This window comes from Ailuropoda melanoleuca, chromosome 4 (genome assembly GCF_002007445.2).
Source record: "Ailuropoda melanoleuca isolate Jingjing chromosome 4, ASM200744v2, whole genome shotgun sequence".
In the NCBI taxonomy this organism is placed as follows: Eukaryota; Metazoa; Chordata; class Mammalia; order Carnivora; family Ursidae; genus Ailuropoda; species Ailuropoda melanoleuca.
The window spans coordinates 93,826,916-93,852,348 of record NC_048221.1 but is presented as its reverse complement, the minus strand read 5'-3'; the positions used below and the strand labels follow the sequence as shown (position 1 = coordinate 93,852,348).

Genomic DNA, 25,433 nt, shown 5'->3' with positions numbered 1-25,433 from the left:
GTAAGCCATCCTCCCCATCATTAAAATTAGGTCAGATTAGAGTAACACTAAATATGGGGTATCTGTTTTATATTTTAAAAATCCCTTAGCTTGAGTGGCTTAATTATTTTGAGGTGCTGCTTTTAAACCCTTTCTTTTTAGTTTTGTGAACTTAATGTTTTTCAAAATGTGCTTCAGACAATATGAACAGCTATTATCAACGCTTACCTTTTTATGAGATGATAAAATCAAAATATCCTTTAAACCACCAAATGGTTTTACTAGGTTGTAAACTTCTTCTATAGAATATCCTTTATTAGGCAAATTAGAAATAAGTACCACACACATTTCCTCTGTTTCCTTCAAAACAAATTTAAGAGTTGACATTCAAATTTCTTTAACTGCTTTTGTATTCACTTAAGTTTATGCTGCAGATCATGTTATGTTAGTATTTTAACTGCATTTAATACTAAATCTTATCAATTAAGGCGGCCAGTCTGAACCTCGAAAACAAAATAAAATGCGAATTTCCTCTCTTCAAGAACACAGCATCATTTTAGTCATACCATCTGTCCTCTAGTCAAGGCTTTTAGTTCTCTTTTTCAACCACTGTTTAAAAATACAAGTGTAAGGGGTGCCTGGCTGGCTCAGTCAGGGGAGCATGCGACTCTTGATCTTGGGGTGTGAGTTCAAGACCCAAAACTGGGTATAGAGATTAAAAAAAAAAAAAAGTAAAAAAAAGTAAAAAATAATAAAATAATAAAAATTAAAGTGCTAGTTTATTATTTTTTTTTAAAATGCAAGTTTAAAAACACCAGTTTGTCTCTGACAACAGCTCCTTCATGCACTGCTGCCATTTCTGTGCCATGTGATGCTAACTTCCCCAAGCTCCAAATCAGAGCATATCCTTTTATCTTGCTGAATAAAATAATCTTTTAGACAAATTTAAAAAGCTTCCCTGGTGCCTTAGAAACCTTTCTCTACAACCCAATCCCCACCACAAAGTAAATACTTTCTGCCTTCTCTTCTTTCAGATCTATTCTTCAAGAGAACTCTCATCAATGCCAGTTTTTCCTTTTAATGAATTTTGAGAAAATCCCCAAAGGTGTACTATAGTAAACTGGACAACCTGTGACTTTTCTTTTGGAAAAAAAAAGCAGGTGGGGGGGAGAGACAGCAAGTTATAATTTTCATAAATCAGTTGAGAATGATTTTTAACTAGCACACCAACTATGTTTATAAATGGTTCCTTTAAGAAGTGCTTTAAGTCAATTTATTTGTGCTTTTAAATATTCTTCCTGAAACAAAATAGTTAAGACATACTACTTAGTTACTACTTGAAGAATGAATCTACCAGTCAAAAATAAACTTATTGTTTAGGACTTGAATGATCTCAAGATCTTAACCAGTAAAATCTAAATTAACAAAATATTAATACAGTCATGACAGAGGAAACCACAGAAAAACAGTCGTGTGAGCTTTATGCCCCCGCAAATAAAACTTCAAACTCTACTCGCTATTCTAAAAACACAGAGAACTGGTGTTCTAAATATTAACTTATCTCCCATTTGCCTCTAAGAAAAAAGAAAAACAGATTTCACAAAATTCTACTGGTTTTAATTTGACAACCCGTTTTTCTACTCAAAAACCCATTTTGGCCTAAACTTTTTTTCTTGGTAAAAAGTAAACCTCAAAAACATGTACATTTATTGATAATCTACACTTAAACTTTTGTAACTTACTCTGCATCTCAAACCCTATCTAAAAAGTCACAAATGACAGGGGTGCCTGGGTGGCTCAATTGGTTAAGCATCCTACTCTGTATTTAGGCTCAGGCCATGGTCTCAGGGTCCTCAGATCCACCCTGGAGCCCACTTAAGATTCTTTCTCCCTCGGGGCGCCTGGGTGGCACAGCGGTTAAGCGTCTGCCTTCGGCTCAGGGCGTGATCCCGGCGTTATGGGATCGAGCCCCACGTCAGGCTCCTCTGCTGTGAGCCTGCTTCTTCCTCTCCCACTCCCCCTGCTTGTATTCCCTCTCTGCTGGCTGTCTCTATCTCTGTAGAATAAATAAATAAATAAAATCTTTAAAAAAAAAAAAAAGATTCTTTCTCCCTCTCCCTCAGCCCCTTCCCCACTTCTCTATTTAAAAACAAAAACCTAAGGTGAAGCAATAAAACTAAAAAAAAAAAAAAATCACAAATGACAGATTCTTCATCATGCCAATCCTGCACCATTTTTTAGTGGGTTTACAGTAAGAAAAATATATTGTGTCAAAATTTCCTAAACTTTTAAATAATAAGTAAAATAGAAAAACTGACCTTGTTAACTGGTTCTTTCTCTGTGGCCTCCACAGCAGCTTCTTAATATACAAAATAAGATAAGAATTCATGCAGACGTATTTTATTTACCAAGATCCCTCTTTTCCCACAATGGATTAAATAGTAGCTACATGAAAATGTACACAACTGACAAAAATACTAGAAAATTTAAGAAGGAAATAGCTACAGAAGTAACAACAGCTTTTAAATAATGTTTCATTTTATTTCTTGTAAGAGGAAAACTTCAGAATAATCAAGAGACAGGGTGAAGATCTGAATCATAATATTTTAAATTTCACTTAGGCATGAGCCTAATATTTTAAAAAGTATACATGTAATATAGGACACAAAATTAAAAATCTTATTTTCTTAAAATTTAATTTTCCATCTTTAAACACAAGAGAACAAAATAAAAATTTTTTGACCTACCTGAAATAGTTTCCTTAGCACTATTTTCAGTGGCTTTGACTTCCATACTGGTCTTTATTTCAGAGTTTTCTGCATGAAATAGTCTGCTTTAATAGTCTAGAAAAACACACTAATATAATTACACTAATGAATCTAAACAGGAACTTAAATTAGTTTGTCATTTTAAGTCTCCTTAGACTGACCTGATTTAAGTCAAACCTAATGCAGGCTTTTCTTTGAAAATCAACAAAACAATCCCTTTGAAAATTTAAAGCAATAATTTCAAAATATATCTCAAATGTACACCAAGGAGATCTAAAGAAAGCACTTAAACGAATAAAAGCATTTAAAGCTTACCTGGTACAATCACAGGTTTATTGGTATCTTTGTTTTTGACAATGCCAGCCTTTTTGCCTTCTAGAGACTTCTTTCCACCAGATTTTGCTTTTAAAAGTAGAAGTGAACAATTATTCTAAGGATGTGCTCAATCATTTCACATGTTTCATACTACTACATTTAACTAATGTGGTCCAACTTCATTATAAAGGCAGTTCTTTTCCATATAGTTATTATTTCCACTTCTATTTGTTTACCAGTAAGATTAAAAGCAAATTTAAAGGGGCACCTGGGTGGCTCAGTAGGTTAAGCATCTGCCTTTGGCTCAGATCATGATCCCAGGACACTGGGACTAAGCCTCCTACAGGGATCCCCGCTAAGCTTCTCCCTCTGCCTCCTGCTAGCGCATTCCCTATCTCAAATAAATTAATTTTTTAAAAAAGGAAATAAAAATGAGACACAGTTTCGTTAATGGCCATTAATGGGCCAAAGGTTTATCTTCTATGTGGCAGAAGCATAACATAATCACACAAATTTTTTTTATAATTTCTACAAAGGCTCTTTAAAATTAGCCTGTATATTAATAAATGGACCATGTTAGTTTCAGTATGCTACATTTCTTTCTTTATGGAGGAAATACATCCTTTTAACAGGGAAAGAAAAATATTTTTGGAGTAACAAACTGAAAAATTTACAAGCTGGGGAAGGTAATATGAAGTGACAATCTCTAAAAAATAAGGAAAATAAAGATTTGTAGGGGGAAGTGGCGGAAAAGTCTGTAATTATACAGCTGTCTAAAATGTTTCCTCTGCAAAAATTTATCTGCAATGGCAGACACTGTCAAAGACCAATGTACCAAAACACAAGTCCCATTATGTGTCAGGTTTTAAATACCAAAGAAGTATCTACTAAACTTTTCAAGATGTTATTAGATGCTATAAATTACATGAATTTAAAACTTGCTTTTGATATTGTTTACTATATAAACATATATATATGTTTACATATACATATATCTATATATAATGCAGGATTCAGAACAAACTTAATAAATCCTCTCCCTCCCAAAAATCTTACCTGTTTTGATTGAAGCTTTATTACCTTTAGCAGCTACTGTTACCACAGATTTTACAGAACCCGCTGATTTCCCTAAATCACAAAAGCTGTAGTCAAAATTGGTTTATTGTATCAACAATCCCCAAAGAACTTTGTAAAAAATATGTGTGACAGACTATATTTTATCCAAAACATTAAATGGTTTCATCTTTGGGGCACAGGTCATTTTCTAAATCTAGCAATGATGACAATTTCAGGAAAAAAAATATCACTAAAGTAAGAATTCACCTCCCCAGTGGGGTACTTAAAAGTAGCATTTGGTTGGGGCGCCTGGGTAGCGCAGTGGTTAAGCATCTGCCTTCAGCTCAGGGCGTGATCCCAGCGTTATGGGTTCGAGCCCCACATCAGGCTGCTCCGCTGGGAGCCTGCTTCTTCCTCTCCCACTCCCCCTGCTTGTGTTCCCTCTTTTGCTGGCTGTCTCTGTCAAATAAATAAATAAAAAATCTTAAAAAAAAAATAGCATTCGGGCAAGCTAAATAAATCTCTGAATGTGTGGATCAACTAGGAAGCAAAATTACTAACTGCAAGGATATAAAAACAGTCCCATAATGCTTTTAATGGTTCCATAAACAGTTATAATTAGGGTCTCCCAGCCCAAGCTTCCTTGGCTCCCAGCTGACTGAAAAGTATTCAAGAACACCTTCATCATGGTTAAGCCACATAACGCCTGTTCTGACTCATTCCCAGTGGGCTCTGTGAATAGAACTATTGAAATTGCTCTGACCCTTCTTTGTACATACGCATCTGTTACTCTTGCTTATTTTCAAAGGTAATGTATAAAGACTGTGATCATCAAAGTGTCACTGAAAAGATCACCAGAGAGTAAAATCCCCTTCTATTCAGAAAGCAACATGAGGTTTAGTTCTGAAAATTAGGACTCATTAACAACTAGCAAGGCTGCAATATGAGGAAAAAGCTCAGAATCAGAAGTCAGTAGATCCAAGTTGAATTCTAAATTAAACTGTTAAGTCTTGGGGCATGAATAAATTTTTGTGCACATCTGCCCATTTGTAAACAAGGATAGCAACTGCTACAATTACTTAGGAGGACCCTCATAAGAACATGACTATGCTTTTGAAAAATTATCATATAAATAAAACCACTGACATGCACAAAAATCAACTGAAATAGTTTACAAATTCACCCTTCATATCGGAAGACAGACCCTAACCTTTGCTCAAAAAGATTAATACCAATCCTTATAGAGTATCACCTAACCAGTCATTTCTTAGTCAATCCCAAATTTGGACACACTGCTTGTGTCACACTGAGCTCCAAAGGGCCCTTAAGTATTTCTTTCACTAACCCTATATTATTACAAGTCAATTCACTTTATTACTTCTAGATGGGCACCAAAACTTAAGGAAAAAATATGGAGAATTAACTTCCCAACACAGTTAAGGGGTGGCTAAGCAGCTTTAACACCTATTTCCCTCCAAATCTCTACAAGAATTCCCATCAACTTACTATCAAAGTAATATCAAACTATTTACTAAATAAATGCATCTTCAAAACAAGATTTCTAGCGTCCTCTGAACCCCTCAAATTACTGCTTCAAAGAAACTACTATATGAAAATTCTGGATCTGCCACTAACAATGGTATTTACCAATGCAAAAGCTGCTTCCTTTCTACCATTACAGAGAAGATATAATTTAATATATTATCTCTATCCACTTAAAAAGATGACCCTAAACTAACCAGCATTTAGCAGAAATGAGAAGTAGGAAGGATAATGCTAGAGGAAGGAAAAAAAATAATTACTTTAAAACCCATGAGGCGAGTCTGGGTGGCTCAGTCGGTTAAGCATCCGACTCTTGATCTCAGCTCAGGTCTTGATCTCAGGGTTGTGAGTTCAAGCCTGGCATTGAAGCCTACTTAAAACAAACAAACAACAAAAAAACCCCACTAAAGTCTGTAACAACTGAAAAGAAAATACAGTTGTGCTGTTTATTATCTGCACTATTTTATAAAAGTAAGCAAGCAGAGAGACCTCAATAAAAGAGAAAGGGGAATTATCTAATTTTGATAATTACTACAAAGAAGGAGCATTACCTAGTAAGTCTCCTTTCTCAGAATTTCTAGATGGCTATAAATTTAAAAAAATCAGTATACACCCAGCACATACTTTGTCACATGAAATCCAAAACTACTGTTATATACTTCTTAAGTAATTTACAGTTAACTAATATGTCTAGAATTCTAGTAAAAAACATACCTGAAGACTTACTGACTTTGGCTCCAGATGTCTTGGCCTGTCCAGTTTTGGCTAGTGAGAAAACATATCAATGACACATTACAAATAATATCATTTAGATTTAGGGAAGAGCTAACCTGGCAATGACTGAAAAAACACTGTAAAAAAACATCCTTATACTCATCTCTGTATGCTTGTGGAACTATATAGGTAAATTCTGATACATGTAGTTGCTGAGACAAAAGGAAAAGATTTAAATTTTACCAATATTAAATCGTCCTACGTGAAGACTGTACCAACTGATATTCCCATCAACAGCACATGACAGTGGGTCTTCCAGTTTCCACACACAGTAGATAAGTTATTAATCAATCTGAGATGGACACTGGTACAGATTTTTATTTTTTAATCAGGAGTAAAACTGTGTTGATTTTCACATGTTTAATTCAACACTATATCTTTCTCTGTGATCTGCTATTCTTAATATCTGCCCATTTATCTTTTGGGTTGTTGAGGTTTCTCTTGTTTATAAAGAGATCTTTATATATTAAGAAAATTCATCTATATCACATAGATAACAATTTTTTTAAAGTTATGCAAAATATTTATGTAAAAATACTTTTTATGTAATCAAGTATTTTCCTGATAGGGCAGATACTCTCACTCTGCAATTAAAACCAAACAAAATTCTCCACATTTTCTTTCAATACTTTTAATTACCACCTTCTGTATCACGATCCATCTGTGATTTATTTTGCCATTAAAATGTTTTACTTTTACAAAGTGACCAGGTAATTTAATGAATAATTGATCTTTTCCTAGCTAATTTAAAATATTACCATAATTATTTACTGATGTTCCATATGTTCTGGGAACTACCTCTGGACTCTCTCCTACTGATCCTTTGTTTGTGCAACACGTAACATGAAACTGTTTTGAATCTTTACTTCCATAATGTATTTTAATATCTGTTAGTGTTAGTCTGTCCTAACTACTCTTCCTTTGCAGAATTTTCCTATTCTATGTTAATTCTTTATGTATAAATTTTATAATCAGCTTATATAGTTTAAGAATCTTACTGGGTCAACTAAACTCAAATTAAAAAAGAATCTTGGGGCGCCTGGGTGGCTCAGTCGTTACGCATCTGCCTTCGGCTCAGGTCATGATCCCAGCATTCTGGGATCGAGCCCCGCATCGGGCTCCCTGCTCAGCGGGAAGTCTGCTTGTCCTTCTCCCACTTCCCCGCTTGTGTTCCCTCTCTCTGTCTCTGTCAAATAATAAATAAAATCTTAAAAAAAAAATCTTACTGGCAGTTTTACTGGGTTCCTAACATTTATTTTAATATAAGAAAAAAAGGCACATTATAATGGTGAGAAGCTTTCTATCAAAGAATGTGCTGTTTTCTCCCATAGTATTACTTTATGCCTTGCAGTAGTATTTTTAAATTTTCTTTTCAGAGCTTTTACCCTTATTATTTTAAATGTAATATTTTATTAGATTACATGTAAGTGGTTATTCTTTCTACATAATAAAGCAGTTGAAACCCTATATTAATTTAGAAAATTAAGGTGGCTAATTAGATTTAATAGCATTTCAGTAGACTCTCTTGGGTTTTCCATTATACATACACATTTGCAAATACTAATGTTGAGTCATACTTTCCAATTTTTATGCCTCTTGACTTGCACTGGTCGGTGGCATTAGCTTCAGGACAATATTTATGTTCATTCACAGAACTGATGAGTATCCCCTCTTTTGTCCCTAACATTAACGTTAAGGAACACTTCTACTAATCTCATTAGTAAGCACATGCTGGCTTTTGACTTGATGTATGTATATGTTCATATGTATATAAGCAAAAGTATTTATATATATATAAACACACTATCATATTAAGGAAGTAGTTACCTACTTTAAGAATTTTTTTTTGATGCTAGGAATGGATGTTTAATTTTACCAAATATCCTCAGCATTTACCTTTTCTCTACTTAATATGGTGAACTGAATTTAAAAGATTTTCTATTTTGAAACACTTTTATATTTCTGATATGATCTTGGGCACAGCATTATTAACCACTTAATGTGCTCCCACCTTCTATATGCTAAAATTTTACTAAAAAAATATTACACCAAAAAAAAATTTTTACATCANGATCTTGGGCACAGCATTATTAACCACTTAATGTGCTCCCACCTTCTATATGCTAAAATTTTACTAAAAAAAATTACACCAAAAAAAAATTTTTACATATTTGTAAGTGAAATTGTTCTGTAACTTTAATTTAATTATGACCACTTTATCAGCATTTCAAAACATTTAACTTTTTATTTTGAGATACCTGTAAATTCACAAGGAGTTGTAAGAAACAATAAGGAGAAGTCCCATACCCTTTATCCAGTTTCCCCTAATGGTAATATTTTGCATAACTACATACTATGTTACAAACAGGAAACTGACATTAAGACAATCTACCAACATTTCCACAGTGCTACCCACACTCATTAATGTATATTAAGTGCTATGAAATTTTTTCATATACGTGTAGAATGCTGTGACCATCAATCACGGTACAGAATAGTTCCATCACAAGGATCCTTCCTATACTTACAGCAACAGCCACCTGCCTCCCTCCTCTTCAACCCAACCTCCATTATCTATTCTCTATCTCTATAACTTTATCATTTCAACAATGTTATATAAATGAAAGTTTTCATTTTTTGAGATTTTTTTCTTTTTCTTTTTTTTTTTTTAAGATTTTATTTATTTATGTGACAGAGAGACAGCCAGCGAGAGAGGGAACACAGCAGGGGAGTGGGAGAGGAAGAAGCAGGCTCCCAGTGGAGGAGCCCGATGTGTGACTCGATCCCGGAATGCCGGGATCACGCCCTGAATCGAAAGCAGATGCTTAACGACTGCGCTACCCAGGCGCCCCTGAGATTTTTTTCATTCAGCGTAATTCCTCTGCAATCCATCCGAGTGTTCCATCTATCAATAATTTGTTCCTTTTTATTGCCAACTAGTATTCCATGCTACAGATACATCACAGTTTAACCATTCACCCACTCAAGGACATGTGCCTTGTTCCCAGTTTTTGGCTACTGAAAATAAAGATGCTAAAAATATTCATGTACAGGTATTTGCATGAATGGTTTTGTGTAAATGTAATTCATCCATCTAGGATAAATGCCCAAAGAGTGTAATTGCTAGGTCCTATGGTAAGCACATGCTTAGTTTTGTTGAAAAACTGCAATACTCAGGGTTCCTGGCTGGCTCGGTTGATAAGAGCATGCAGCTTTTGATCTTACGGTTGAGTTCTAGACCCACGTTGAGTGTAGTAGAGATTACTTAAATAAATAAACTTAAAAAAAAAAAAACCCACAAAAACCCAACCCTGCAATATTCTTTTCTGTACCATTTTATTTTTTTTTTATTTTTTTTTTTAAAGATTTTATTTATTTATTTGACAGAGATAGAGACAGCCAGCGAGAGAGGGAATACAAGCAGGGGGAGTGGGAGAGGAAGAAGCAGGCTCATAGCAGAGGAGCCTGACGTGGGGCTCGATCCCATAACGCCGGGATCACGCCCTGAGCCGAAGGCAGACGCTTAACCGCTGTGCCACCCAGGCGCCCCTCTGTACCATTTTAAATTCCCAACATCAATGTACAAGTTTCTGCATATCTTCAATAACATTTGGTGTTACTATTTTCTTAGTTTATCCTTTCTGTCTGTCAGCATTCAATGTCCATATTAACCTGCTTTTTCCTGTTTCCCTTCTCTCCACCCCCCTTTTTAAAGAAAATATTCCATTCCTCTGAATGCCATGGAACAGCTGAAATAGAAGTAGATTTATTACTTCCTTAAAAGTTTGGTGGAACTCGTATGTGGGAACTATGTGGGCAGAATGCTTTAATTGGGGGAAATAAAGGACTTAAAGAAAGTCACTTAAAAAATGTTTAATTCCAGTGTAGTTAACATACAGTGTCATATTAGTTTCAGGTGTATAATACAGAAGTTCCATATATTACTCAGTGCTCACCAAGATAAGTGTACTCTAATCCTCTTCACCTATTTCACCCATCCCCTCACACACCTCCCCTCTGGTAACCATCTGTTTGTTCTCTATAGTCAAGGGTCTGTTTTTTGGTTTGTCTCTCTTTTTTTCCATTTGTTCGTGTTTTGTTCCCTAAAAGTAAGTTATTTTCATCTGGGAATTGGAAAGTATAAAGAATAAGATACATTTACTTAAAAAAAAAAAAAGGAACCAATAAAATCTTATAGAAAAAAATCATTAAATCAAGGACGACAAATCAGAAAATTCTGGCTATGTTTTCCCATGGGTTCAGTTAAAACAATACAAACTTAGTTTGAGTGCCCCCTGTATTCTTCCTCCTACAAATATTTATTCATTAACCCTTACACTACATTACATATTAAGGGATGGAAAAATAAAACTACAAATATTCCCTTACCCAGCCAAGTGAAAGAGAGACTTATGAACAAACTACTAATACCAAATGACTCAATGACTCAGTATTACTAGAAGGGAAATGGGAGCTTCTAATTGCCTAGGTGAGTCAGGAAAGGTACCACAAAGAAATTACATCTGAGATGGGCCTTAAAGCATAAACCAGAATTTGCTCCACCACCACCCCAAAAAAGGAGTCTTAAATAACCTTCTATCTTCAGTACCTTGCACAAGGCCTGGCACCTACTAAGTAGGTTACTAAAGTAAACTGGAATTCAGACAATTCCAAACAAATGGACAGCATAAATAAAGGTGACAAGACATTAAAAAGTAATCTGGGACAAAGGGTAAAGGGTCATTTATTCAATGCTAAAGAATTTGGATTTACTCCTGTGGGTCACTAAGAGTAGAATGATCAGATCTGCCTTAAAGAGATCTCAGAGCAACAGTATGAATAATGAAGCAGAGTGTGGAATAAAAATACCAGTGAGGAGGCTATCCTCAAAATTCAAATATGAATCAATTAGAACAGTTACAGATGTGATGAAGCAAAGACAAAAGACACAGCTTGAGATAGATTTGAGAGAGAACTAGCTTGCATCAGCCAGTGACTGGATGAAAAGAGGAAGGATGTTATTTAAGTTTGAACTGGGTAAGACAGAAAAGACAGGGAAAGGATTACTAACAATTTCTACATTGGATGATGAGTGATGATTGTTAGGTAACATAAGAAAATGAGAGGAGTAGGGGCGCCTGGGTGGCACAGCGGTTAAGCGTCTGCCTTCGGCTCAGGGCGTGATCCCGGCGTTGTGGGATCGAGCCCCACATCGGGCTCCTCTGCTGTGAGCCTGCTTCTTCCTCTCCCACTCTCCCTGTTCCCTCTCTCGCTGGCTGTCTCTATCTCTGTCAAATAAATAAATAAAATCTTAAAAAAAAAAAAAAAAGAAAATGAGAGGAGTAAACTTGAGGGAGTAGAGGTTTGTGTATGTGTATGTCACTAGTCCTTAATGCTGTATGAAGATAAAATCAGGAAGAAAAGTATGACAAAAGAGGAACAGACATTTAGGGAAACCATTTAGGGAAGATGAAAGAGCGATCAAAGGAGATTAAGAACAAGTTATCATTCTCAGAGAGACAGTTTAATTAATATAGGTGAAAAGCTCTGAAATAACAGTTTTAGATCTGAATCCTTACTCTTACCCCAAGTAAGTCATTTAACCTTGAGTAAGTTATTAAACTCTGAATCTGTTTTCTCATCTATAAAATGAGAAGGTGATTTGAAAGATTAAGGAAGATAACATAAATTGCCTAGTATTAGTGTAATCATTGGCAAGTTTCTTTCCCTTGTTTTCTGCCTTCTGGCATAGATTACGCCCCTTAGTAGACTCTTCTTTTTAACAAATCATTATCTTATTCTAAATAGTAAATTCAAACTCCAAACTAACCCTGGATATCCTTTACCCTGTCACAGCACTTTTCATTTTATAAAACAAGTTATTTAGTATATATGATCTGTCACCTCAAGTTAGTATACAAGCTATTTGGAAATAGAGATCTTGCCTACTGGTTTACTGATGTACCCTAAAACTTTAAAAAGTACATCCAATTATAAACGTACTGATGTATCCTAAAATGTTAAAAAAGTACATCCAATTATAAGTAGGTGCTCAGTATTCTTTCTTTTTAACTAGTGATGAGTAACGGTTCTAAAGTTTCCCTTTCTGATCAAATTATACTTTTGCTTCCTTCCTGTACTTCTCTTCATCCTTGCTGATTTGTGCTTATAACTAAAGTTCTCTCTAAAACTACCTAATTAGGGGCTCCTGAGTGCCTCAGTCAGTTGTGCGTATGACTCTTGGTTCCTACTCAGGTCGTGATCTCATGGTCCTGAGATTGAGCCCCACACTGGGCTCCATACTCTCAGCGTCGCGTCCGCTTCAGACTTCCTCCCCCTCCGCCCCTCCTTGTTCTTGCTCAGCTGTGGGTGCCCACGCGTATGCACACTCTCTCTCTCTCAAAAATAAATAAAAACTACCCTAATTAACTTATCACTGTTCAGACATTGCTGATCTCAAAAAAGATATCATGCACCCTTACCTTTCTCACCTGACACTTTCTCAATCCTATTTACCGGCTCCTGTCTTTCTACATTTCTATTAGAAGGGAGGACGTACTTGGTTTGTAGCACTTCTCCCTCTACCCATTGCTTTTACTGTTAGGACCACTCCCAAAATTTAGACCTTAAACTTAACAAAAAATTTCTGAAGTATCCCACTGTCAACACGATGTGACTGGCTGATCTAAGGATATCTCCATTAGCTAAGTGTTTGATAGCTGAAATATATCAATGATAAAATCTGAGTTTATGGTTTTTCTCAAAGAAATTGATGCATCTAAGTTTTCCTGTTACATATAATCAATATCACCACACTCTTCTAGTGAAACCTACCTAGCCTGAAATCTAGAAAATTTTAAATTATTTTAATTTTATATTTTATCCACTAGAAAATTCTATAGAATAAACGCTCAGATTTTACCATCTCACACCATTTTAATTAACATTTTTTATATCAGGTCCCTATTACCTTAAACTGAATCCCAACTTGTTTTCTCAATAGGGTTTTTCTTTTTCTTTTCTTTTTTTTTTTTGGTGCAAAAAGGCGGTTTTATGAAAGCATGGGGACAGGACCCATGTGCAGAAAGAGCTGCTTCAACAGGATTTCTAATCTCTCCATTTACCCAATCTATGTAAGAATCCTAAACAACCAGTGGTTCTTTATTCTCTATGGCAATTTCCCAGTCTGTACCATTACAGGTCTTACAAAAGAAAAATGGCAAGCGTCTTAGCCAAGCTTCGTGAACAGTGGGTTAAACAAAGCTAAATAGGTTTCTTTACTGCAGGACTTCATAATGGGACTGTGTTCTGTGGATTTTTTTTTTTTTAAGGAAAAAAATCAGAAGTTATAATACAAATCTGATCCAAAACATCTTCTAGGAATTGGTCTCTCACACACATATTTTGAGAAATGCTACTAATGAGGTCAAATTCAAAAATTTCCCAACATGATGCTTCAAGGACTTCTATAAAGTGATTCCCCAATTCTGTTACCTTTGTTTTATCACCTCCCTAACTAAAGTAATCATCTGCATCTCTCTATCCCACCTTTCCCATACACACACACACACGTATGAATTTCTGAACAGAAATCCAGAACACAATATACACCTGTCTTTCTAAAAGAGAACACACAAAACAAACTAACTTTCTGAATATAGTTTATGTCTACTTTACTTTAGCTTTTCTGTCTCATCCTTCACTACCAAGCTATCTATTCTTAATAAACTCAAGAATCTTTGTTTTGGCAATAAATTCTTTCCAACCCAGTTTATTAAAATTGTACAGAAATTCACTTAGCTAGATTCATAATAAAGACCTGCAATGTTTTCCTGAGTATAAAGAAACAACTTTAACACTAGTGTAATAACATCGATTTCTGTTTGGTCTTTTTTGTTTACCTTTTGGCTCTCAGCAAACTTTCAAAATCAAAGGAGACTAAACAAGCAACCTTAACATGTTTTGTCTTGTATGTTTTGTCTTATTGGCAGGGGATGGAAGGAGGTATTACAAAATTAACCTAAATAGCTATTATCTATGGAACTATGATAGGTATTTTACATAAACTATCTCACTGAGTCTTCATGTATTAACTATTAACCACTAGCTTAATATGGGGACCATTATGGGCCCCTTCTACTAAAGCACAGTAATGTTTTCCTAGCATCATCTTACAAGAAGTTTCTAGTAAACTGACAAAATATACTTATTTGGAGGAGTATTAAAAGTTACAACTTACTGGCAGAAGCTGAAGTCACAGTTTCCACAGCTTTGGAAGCATCTATATCTTTTCTATTTGAAAGAAGAAAAAATTAGGCCAAGATTGAAATTCTAAGTTCTAAAACTTCTAAAGATGCAAAGCTTAAAAAAGTTTAGGGGCGTCTGGCTGGCTCAATAGGTAGGGCATGCGACTCCTCATCTCAGGGTCATGAGTTCAAGCCCCATGCTGGCATAGAACGTACTTAATTAAAATTTAAAAAATAGCATTTAATGTAATTCTATTTGAACGATGTACCATTTAAACTGGAGTCAGGATTATAAAATATATTTAAAATATAGTTGTATGAAAATTTTAAAATTTTAATTCCTATGCACATTCATTCTCACATATGAAATCATGGAATTACTTACTTTAAAGCAGCTGCAGATGCTTTCTTTGAATCTGAGGTCTTCTTCTTCATCTCTTTGTTCTATGAAAGAAAAAGATTTTGAAAAAGAAAATCTTAGTTTCTTCCCCCATTATAAAGGGCACTTTAGAAAATACAAGCATAAAGAAATACAATGAAAAACATTATTATGAAATTCAGATCAATTTAACATATATTTACTGATTGCTCATCAATTGTCAAGCACAATTTTAGGCACTGGAGAGGAGTAGTAAATAAAACAAAGTCCTACTCTCAAACGAGTTTAACTTCAAGTGGTAAGGAGAGAAAGATCACAAGGAAATTAAAAATACATACATATTATGCCTGTTAGGAACAAGTGCTGTGGAATAAAGTAATAGAGAAAGGAAACAAGTGCTTTTCTTGGGGAAGGAGGAGCAACTTTCACTAAAACATACAAGTCTCACTGAAAAGGTGATATATAAGCAAACACCTAAAAGAGGTAAGAGAGCAAGCCATTCCCCGTGTTGACAGCATTCCAGACAGAAGGAACAGCAACTGTAAAAGACTTTTGAGATCCATGTCTATCAGCTTGTTTAAGAAGTACAAAGGATGAGGGACACCTGGGTGGCGCAGTCGTTAAGCGTCTGCCTTCGGCTCCCACTCCCCCTGCTTGTGTTCCCTCTCTCGCTGGCTGTCTCTATCTCTGTCAAATAAATAAATAAAATCTTAAAAAAAAAAAAAGAAGTATAAAGGATGCTTGGGGTTGGAAATAGAGGAGAGAAAGAAGTATCTGGTAGTCTGGAGGTAGAGCGTGGGTGGAATGTGTGGTGTAAACTCGTAAGCCATTTTGAATACTGGTTTTTCCTCTGAGTATGATGAAAGGTTCTGAGTCTAGGTATGGCAAGATCAATCTGGTTCTATGTTGGGAACAGGTCAAGGTGAATGAAAAGGCAAGGAAAGGAGGACAATCTCTATTGTCATGATGTTACTGTACTAACAAAGCAAAAGATGGTGGCACATTGGACCAGGGTGATAGCAATTAAGATACTGAAATGTTACAGTGTTAGTTGAAATTTTTTGGTAAGACACTGATAAGAAAATGTAGATCAATAGTAAAAGATGGAATTATTGAATTACAAAGAATTGATCCTTCTTTTTTTTTTTTTAAAGATTTTATTTATTTATTCAACAGAGATAGAGACAGCCAGCGAGAGAGGGAACACAAGCAGGGGGAGTGGGAGAGGAAGAAGCAGGCTCATAGCAGAAGAGCCTGATGTAGGGCTCGATCCCATAACGCCGGGATCACGCCCTGAGCCGAAGGCAGATGCTTAACCGCTGTGCCACCCAGGCGCCCCAAGAATTGATCCTTCTTCCATTCAACCTTGAGAATGTGCTGCTCTGCTACCTAAGACTAGACTATTCCTTTTCATACTTACACTGTTTCTGCCTGAATCGCAAGACTGCCCGTGCGTAACTATAAAATTTAAAATCTTCAACAGTATTAAAGTGGTATCGTCTTTCTGGAATTTCAGTTATATGCAGATTGGGTCTCCTGAATATATCCACCATGTTTTTCCTCTTCATCACTAATAGACTATAAGTTCCAAAAGTGAGAGCACATCTGTCTTGTTCATCACTCTTCTGCAGATACCACAATGCCTGACATAACAGATTTTTAAGAAAGTTTTTCAATTAAAATGACATTCAACTCTCATCTGATGAATTCTGATTATATCTTTGGTTTTATTTCCTTGTTACTCATTAGATTTTTCTATAATGTGCAAATCACTGATAACTGTTTCCCAGCATTGTTTTTCATTTCCATGCAATCTTCTTGGATCTTAGCTGACTGCCTACTCTGGATTTTAGATATATGTTGCCATGAATCTTGCTGAAAATACTAAATTAAAATTTAGAAGTGTTGCTTTCATTTTGTTTTTGTAGAGTTGAGCTGCAGCACTATTTCATAGCTGCAAGGGAAAATCTGATACTTTTTTGTAGATCAAGTGTTCCTGCTCCATTAAAGAAAATTTTGGGAGTATGTACTACGTCCTTTTGTGGAAAAAAAAAAAAAATGCTTGCTTTCATCAGATTCTCTGTAGTGGTGGTGGTGAAGGTAGCTCAAAAATGGCTCAAGAATCGGTATTAAGAACTGAAGTCTACACTGGCTTGTAATTAAAGACAAGGTAACTGAGTTAAGAGCTGTGCAGATTCATATTTTTTTTTTTAAAGATTTTTTAAATTTCTTTATTTGACAGAGATAGAGACAGCTAGCGAGAGAGGGAACACAAGCAGGCGGAGTGGGAGAGGAAGAAGCAGGCTCATAGAGGAAGAGCCTGATGTGGGGCTCGATCCCATAACGCCGGGATCACGCCCTGAGCCGAAGGCAGACGCTTAACCGCTGTGCCACCCAGGCGCCCCCAGATTCATATTTTAATTCTTCAGGTTTAAATACAGGGATGTGGGCAATTTTCACCTTTTCTGTAGCATTTCTTTATCGATTTGAAGAAGTAGCCAAATGGAGAAAATATTCTTTGAATCAAACCCAGAGTCAAAGGCAGTCCTGGGGCACCTGGGTGGCACAGCGGTTAAGCGTCTGCCTTCGGCTCAGGGCGTGATCCCAGCGCTATGGGATCAAGCCCCACGTCAGGCTCCTCTGCTGTGAGCCTGCTTCTTCCTCTCCCACTCCCCCTGCTTGTGTTCCCTCTCTCGCTGGCTGTCTCTAACTCATAAATAAATAAAAAATCTTAAAAAAAAAAAAAGGCAGTCCTAATATGAAATATCAAATGTGGGCAGAAACCTTTGTCTTGGTTAAGATCTGAACCACGAAAGCTATAGCACTGCCCTTCTTCCTAGTTTGGGCTCCTAGCCTATTTTTGGCTTGCTCTGGCAAGGAAGCTTGATGTCTTCCCCCATAAGAGGCTAAGAAGGTTATCTATACACTTCCAATCTCAAACAGCCATGGCTGGAGTTCTCTATGGGGTCTCCTCCAGTCAGTCCCTAGGAAGGCTGCTCGATTACCACAGAGGAGTCATGAGTTAGCCCCATTCAAACTATATTTAGTTGAAGAATATCAATATTTTTGACATATAGATTGCATGTTTTCTGGTTTATAGAGCTGATAGCTTCCCCTATTCATTACTATGAAAATCAGAACAGTAAATATGGTTGAGCTCTTCTTGGACTTCTGTTGCTACCTTACCAACCTTATTAAAATGCTATCAAAGAGAAGTATTTTAATCTTACTGAAATATTCTAATAACCTAGATGTATCCTTATTCACCCATTTTCCCAGACTGAACTTTTCAGTATTAAAGAAGACTGACTTTCTCCCCAGTTCCCAAAATTTAATGACCAGCCAAATCTCACTTGAGAGTAACTGGTTTAAGCTATTTCTCCCTCCTATCACAAGTTTACTAATCTACCTGAAATCATTACTATCATTACAGTAAGCTGGCTGGCTAGATGAGTCTTCTAAATGGACTTCAGTGGGTTTTTTTCTCTTCTCTCCTTTAATAATCTGCTAAACTTACTTTCTTTGCCTTCTTCAGTCATTTGCCTAATTCACTCTGCAGAACACTCCCAAATGAATCTACCTAATCTGTCCATTTTGTGTCATAGCTCTGTTCAAAACCTTGAATAACACTTAACTGTCTACAGGAAAAAGTGTACATTCTTAAATTATACCTTCAATTCTTGCTTCTCCCTAACCTCCTCTGCAACTAGAGAAGGTTATGTGTTACTGTTCTGTTAAGTCAAATGCAGGTAGAAGCTGCTGAGGAATTCATTCTTCCACAAAAAATAAATAAATAAATAAAAATCAAAACCCTTTTTTGCTTTTGATTTTTATTCCTTTATTTCTTTCTTTCTGCTTGGAAGATAAAAATGATGCCAGAAGGTACAGCAACCATCTTACAACTGAGGGTGAAAAGTACATGCTAAAGGTGGTGAATCAGAAAAACAAAAAGCCTGGGCTCCTGATGGTATTATGGAGCTGCTGCACCAGCCATGGTGCAGATTTTCTGTTATGAGAGAAATAAACCTCTTATTTCTTTTATAAACCACTGGTGAAGTTTTCTGGTAGTTGAAAATATAAGAAGATAAGAAATCCTAAGTGATAAAATTGTTAATAACTAGGGTTACCATAAAATTCATTATTCAAATCAGGATAATGGAAACAAATAGATGGCAGGCAGCAGATGTCACCTAGGATCATGGGTTACCCTAGCAGTAACTAACCAGAAAACATAAAGGAAATAAAAAATATAGATCCTTTATGGAAGAGCAATTTAAGTAATATTTATGATATATACAAATAAATATATAAGTGAGAAATAAACTTAACATCCCCTCCAAAATATACAGTATGGAAACATTACAAAAGAACATTACAAAAAAACACTAGGTGAAGTCTAAATAAATGAAGACAAGCCCTGTTTCTGAACAGAAAGTATTATAAATCATCAATTCAAATTCAATACAATATTAAACCCAATAAGATTTTTCAGAGAACTTAAACGGGTTCTAAAACCAATAGCAGGACAAAATGTTCAAGATTAACCAAAATAAGTTTTTTAAAAATATTTTATCTATTTATTTATTTTAGAGGGAGAGAGGGAGAGGGAGAATGCATGCATATGTGAGCAGGAAAGCATGAGCAGGAGGAGGAGCAGAGAGGGATGGAGAGTGAGAGGGAGGGGGAAGGAATTCAAGCGGACTTCACGCTAAGCATGGAGCCCAACGTGGGGCTCAATCTCAGGACTGAGGTCAGAACCTGAGCCAAAACCGAGAGTCAGATGCTTAACCAACTGAGCCACCCAAATGCCCCAAATAAATTTTATTTTTTTAAAATACGAAGAAAAAGGATTCTACTAGAAAGATAGGCAATTATGTAAAATTACAGTACCTGTTATAATAACTGAAATCACACAGTATTTTAACAGAAATAAACAGACTGACCTAACAATAGTCTGACAGAGATCTATATGTGTACGGTAATTTATACACATAAAGATAGTTTTGAAATCAATGAGGAAGAACCAAATAGGTATAAATGATGTTGGGCTAGTTGGTTATCCATTTTGGAAATAGTACTGATCCCAATAACACATTAACCACAATTTACAGATTAAAATAATAACGGAATCATATCTTTTTGGCACTGGTATAGAGGTCTTCTAAAACAAGACAAAAGAGAAAAAAGCAGAAGCCATTAAGAGGAGGAAAAAATCAACTTGAGTACACTGAAATTAAAAACTTTATATATGGATATACATATAAAACAACATACTGGAAGAAAATACTTCTCATAAGTAATACAAAATCATGAACACCTTCAAATGAAGTTTTTTAAAAAAGGCAAACAGCCCAACAGAAAGATGGGAAAAGGTATACGCAACTCAGTAAGACAGTAACAGCTATTATACTAAGATACTGAAGTTTAATAATAATCAGGAAAATGCAATTAAAGCTCGATAGCGTATTTTACATACTGCATTTTAAAACTGCAAATATTAAGACGTTGAGGATAATACAGAAACACTAGTACTCTTATTATCATCAGACTGTAAATTATTATAGCTACTTAACAGGAGATCTGATATTACTGTATATCCTATTACCCAGCAATTCCACTATAGATACCACCTTAAAAACAGTACCATAAATGCATAAGAAAGGCCTGTAAAAGCCATATACAAGTAAGTTAACATAAAGTCCTATTATAGTAGTGAAAAATTAGAAATAACCTAAGTATCAAATCCATAAGGAGCTGGTAAAATAACTGTGGGTTTTCATACAAAGTGATACCACACAGAAGTTAGGAAGAACGAGGAAAATCCGTATGTACAAACATGGTTAGATCTCCAAATCAAATTGCTGACTGAAAAATGTGTATTACAAAGCCCCTTTAAAGTAGACATTCTTCAGCAAATATAATAATTATATGAAAAGAACACTCATACACAAAGTAAAACTTACTAAATATTTTTAAGTACTCCTATAGACATTACCAATAAATATATAAACTAAAGCATAAAAAATGATCTAGAAAGACTAAATTCATAAACGAATATTTCTAAGGAAGCAAAAGGCCCAAAAGAATATATATACTCTATAATTCTGTTTATTTAAAAGTTCAAAACAGGCAAAACTCAACTATGGTATTAGAAATCAAGTTAGGGGTTACTTTTGGGCAAAAGGGAGGGTATAAGGATTCAGTAGAAGTATGCAAAAAGGGCTCCCAAGATGTTTTTAATATTAGTTTGACCCAGGTAGGCTTCAGAGATGTTTGCTAATTTTGTTAAGTATTTTCTCCTCGTCTATTGCTTGACATTTGACACTATTTAATAGTGCTATTTCTGTAGATATAAAGTTGTTAATTTCAATGTATTTCAATCCATACACATATAATCTATTGAGTGAACATTTATGTTCTATGCATTTTTCTGTACGTATCATACTTTAAAAAGTCAAACTTAATCATTAACAACGAGACATGTATGATCTAAATCCAGTTTACCTGTGATTTTTTCTTTCCTGGAACACATACTTTCACACTTTTCCCTTTTATCAGAAGAGGAGTTGTTTCAATGTACTTCATGACTGCAGTAACCGCCTCTCTAAATTCCATTTCCAAGTAAGCCTAAATAAAATGTATCAAATTATTAGTCAAAAATCTAACTGAAAGTTCTCTGCATGACTTAGTACTTTTTGTGGAACATAAAACCACAAAATTACCTAAAGTCCTGGTTGCTTTTACCTCTTTTTGTTTTGCTAAAGTGTCATTTGATCTCCAGGGTGTTTTCACACATGAAATGGACATTTAACCTTGTAGAATTTCTATACCATTACCAAGATAAGAAGAGGGGTCTATGGCAGGCTCACAGAACAATGAGAAATAGGAAGGCAGGGCTCATGGAATAAATGGAGAAAAGGCAGGATCTTGCCTAGCTGCTGTTAAGTCTGACATTTTTAAGGCTTCTTGCAATAAAGAACACTACCAACTATGCTCTCCGTTTTGTCTCACAATTTTATCTTCTGCTTAGTCTGGGGTTGTTCATAATTTTGATGAACTTTACCGTGTGAGTTATAGGACTATAACCCATATGTAAAAAATACTGTACAACAAAATCATTTTTTAGTATAGTGTGCTAAAGAAATGGAAAGCAAACTATAACCTGCCACCTGTTTTTGCAAATGGTTTTGTTGAACACAGCCATACCCATTCATTTGTATATTATTTATGGCTGCTTTTGTACTATGATAGCAGAATTGAATAGCTGCAATCCTATGGTATACAAGGCCTAAAATATTTACTATCTGGCTCTTTACAGAAAAAGTATGCCAACCCCTGTTTTAAAAGATATAAAATGGTATTTGGGGACCTTATTCACTGGAATCCAAGCATTTACATTAACTCTCAGTTAACAATTATATATGTAGTAAAAAGTTGCTAAAAGATCTTTACAAAGTAATAATCAGAGTTTATAATGTAGTAACTTTTTGTATCTATTTTTAGAACAGAGTGAATGACTCACTTCTTTTCTATAAGGAACAACAAGGACATCATTAACTTTCCCAAACGGTTGAAATATTTTTCTGATATCTTCTTCAGTACAGCCATCCTCTGGTAATTCAGATATAAGAAGAACTGACCCATAATGCGAAGACTGGTCTTTCCGAAGCTATTTTTGAATGAAAGAAAATTAAAAACAAACCGAATTAAGCCATGAAGTACAATAATTATTCCCAATATAATTTCTTCTACCATTAACCCAAGTCCTTTAAACAGACTTTTCTAAATATTTTAGCACAATTAAAAAAATTTTTTTAAATGCTGAAATAGTAAAAGATACATTTTATATTTTACCACTCAACCCTAACAGTGATCGGAGCTTACAGGTAACATAATCACAGATGCTCTTTTTGGTTTAGAAGCATTCTGTAACAAACAAGACCTATGGAACGGTCCACAACTAAAGAAGAATATTTTTCTACGTAAAACTACATGGCCCATCACTAATAAAAATAAAAGTATAGCTTTGTGTACTTTGTGTTTTAACAGTTGAAATGATACAGGTATAACATTTTAAAAGACTCATATATAATATGAATAAAATCTGAATACCCTGTTAATATCAAATTTATCACCTATATTAAAAACTCAAAAAAAAAAGTTCCACTGCCACCATCTAGAAGTCTTGAAACAAAATGAAAAGAGTATTATAGATTAATTTTTTAAAAGCCTCTTCAAAATTTTCCTTGTACTTAAATCTCTTCCTAACACTCTTCAAAATTGTGTAATTACAGGTTGATTATTTTAAGTGTATCCTTCTAAATACAAACTCTTTAAAGGCAAGGATTTATATTTATTGAAAATATTCAGACAATGTTAAGAGTAATGGATACCTAAATACCTGAAGACTTCGTAATATTACATTAAACATCTGATAATCTGCCCTAACATTGGCAATTACTCTAATGTTCTCAGGATGCTTTACACACTATTTACTGTAACAGTAATATAATTAACATATACAATAAAACAATATCTCAGTATTTTAACTAGCAGGTTACAGTCAAAATACACCAATAAATCAGTACCAGAAAATAGGCTATTCTACACTGGACAACAGAGTATTTGTCTTCTGAACTGTACTGCAAAAAAGTAAAAAATAGATTAAAAATGGTCAATTCTCAGTAGGGACTCACTTTTACAGCTTACAGACAAAAATTACAAGAACACCTGCTGGTGATTACATTCACTTCCCCCACCAGATAGCAAAACTCATAACAACTACCTGCCTGTAGGGTTAGCCAAAAACACCAAACCATCAAAATGTTCTCACTTTTGATACATCAAATGCCAAACCTCTAGGATTTGTAAGCTACAAGATTTTGAATTAATGGACTTTTACTAAATTCATAAGCACAACCAATAAAATATCCATATCAACATAATTTTACAAGTCATTATTTCAAATTTTTAAAATATGAAAATAAAAAATTCAAACAACTTTTTTGTATCATAATGACACCATGTATGTACACACTCACACTAGCAAATTAAAGAACTACTGACCTTACGCTGGAGAGAAACAGCTTTTTCAGACACTGGTTTACATTCTGGTAAGGTGTCATCTTCAATATTCTTGGCTTTGTAACGAGCAGAATGTCCCCCCAAATTTGCCAAATTTGCATCACTCTTTGTAGGGTTTGTAGATTTAACTGATGGCTTTGATCCACTGCCAGCTTTAGGCTTTTGTGCTGGTGAATGTCCTTTATCAACTATTTCAAGGTGTTTCTGTTTATTGAATTCTGACCCATGTCCAGATCGTTGTACTATATCTTCTAATGCTTTTTTTTTATCTAGTAAAAAGGACATAAATGCGACTTCAACTGAAAAGAACTTAATGTGAAAACAACCTCATCACATCATTTAAAAAAGAGTAACTCCTCAACTGCCCAAATATTTATCACACAGAGCCACTGTGACACCAGACAGAAATCAAATACATACAAAACAATTCTCAGCCTTTAAATCTTCACTCATGAGCTTATCTTACACCAGTGGTGCTCAAACTCTTGATTTCAGTATCCATCTTCACTCTTAAAAACTGAGGACGCCAAAGAGTTTTTGTGTTTAATTTATTAGTATCTACCATAAGAAACTGAAATTGAATTTTTAAAATATTTACTAATTCATTTAATAATAAACTCCTATGTTACAATAACATTTTTAGGAAAAACAACTTTAATTCCCCAAACAGAAAATTAGTTAGATGAGTAGCACCACTGTGTACCTTCCCAAACACTTTCATGTTGGGCTTAAAACTTGAATTCTCAGATCTGCTTCTGCATCCAATCTGATGGATACATTGTTTTGGTTGAAATGTATAAAGGAAATTCAGCTTCACAGACATATAGTTGGAAAAGGGAAAACCTCAGAGACCTCTAAAAAGATCTCAGAGGACACATATATGAGCTATGTCTAGAAATGTCACTAAACCAATATTAAGACACAGGTTAAAAATATGAGAAATTTCGAAAATCTTTTAGATTAATTCATGGGCAAACTAAGATCTTGGCACATCAGTGGTTTTTACATTTCATTTTGGATAGACAGATACAATCTTCCACATTTCTTCTGATAGTTAAAAAAAGGAAGAAGAATGGACTAGGTTGGGATGTGGGCCAATTTCACAAAGACATTCTAAAATATAATAAAAAAAGAATATTTCATTTCTCTCTTATTAAAAAAGCTAAGGCAAATAGTTCAAAATCTCAATTTTTGTTAAATCTTGATGGTAGTATATAAGTCATGATTTCAAACTTATTAAAAATATAGAACTTAGGGGCGCCTGGGTGGCGCAGTCATTAAGCATCTGCC

At 34.9% G+C, this 25,433-nt stretch overlaps 1 protein-coding gene across 10 annotated transcripts in view; it reads right to left on the bottom strand.

The window, feature by feature from the left end:
• The window catches only part of ZNF638 (zinc finger protein 638), a 124,951-nt gene that overhangs the window by 27,032 nt on the left and 72,486 nt on the right, over window positions 1–25,433 (bottom strand). For 9 of the 10 annotated variants that reach the window (XM_019794833.2, XM_019794836.2, XM_019794835.2 and 6 more), the window contains 11 exons: window positions 24,126–24,412; window positions 22,582–22,728; window positions 21,564–21,686; window positions 15,066–15,124; window positions 14,674–14,726; window positions 6,375–6,425; window positions 4,119–4,190; window positions 3,063–3,149; window positions 2,727–2,795; window positions 2,298–2,338; window positions 208–339 (listed from right to left, as the gene is read on the bottom strand). In XM_019794833.2, coding sequence (XP_019650392.2) covers window positions 208–339; window positions 2,298–2,338; window positions 2,727–2,795; window positions 3,063–3,149; window positions 4,119–4,190; window positions 6,375–6,425; window positions 14,674–14,726; window positions 15,066–15,124; window positions 21,564–21,686; window positions 22,582–22,728; window positions 24,126–24,412 — 1,121 coding nt within the window. The remainder of the gene's footprint in view (window positions 1–207; window positions 340–2,297; window positions 2,339–2,726; window positions 2,796–3,062; window positions 3,150–4,118; window positions 4,191–6,374; window positions 6,426–14,673; window positions 14,727–15,065; window positions 15,125–21,563; window positions 21,687–22,581; window positions 22,729–24,125; window positions 24,413–25,433) is intronic. The other variant, XM_034659336.1, reaches the window with a different exon arrangement.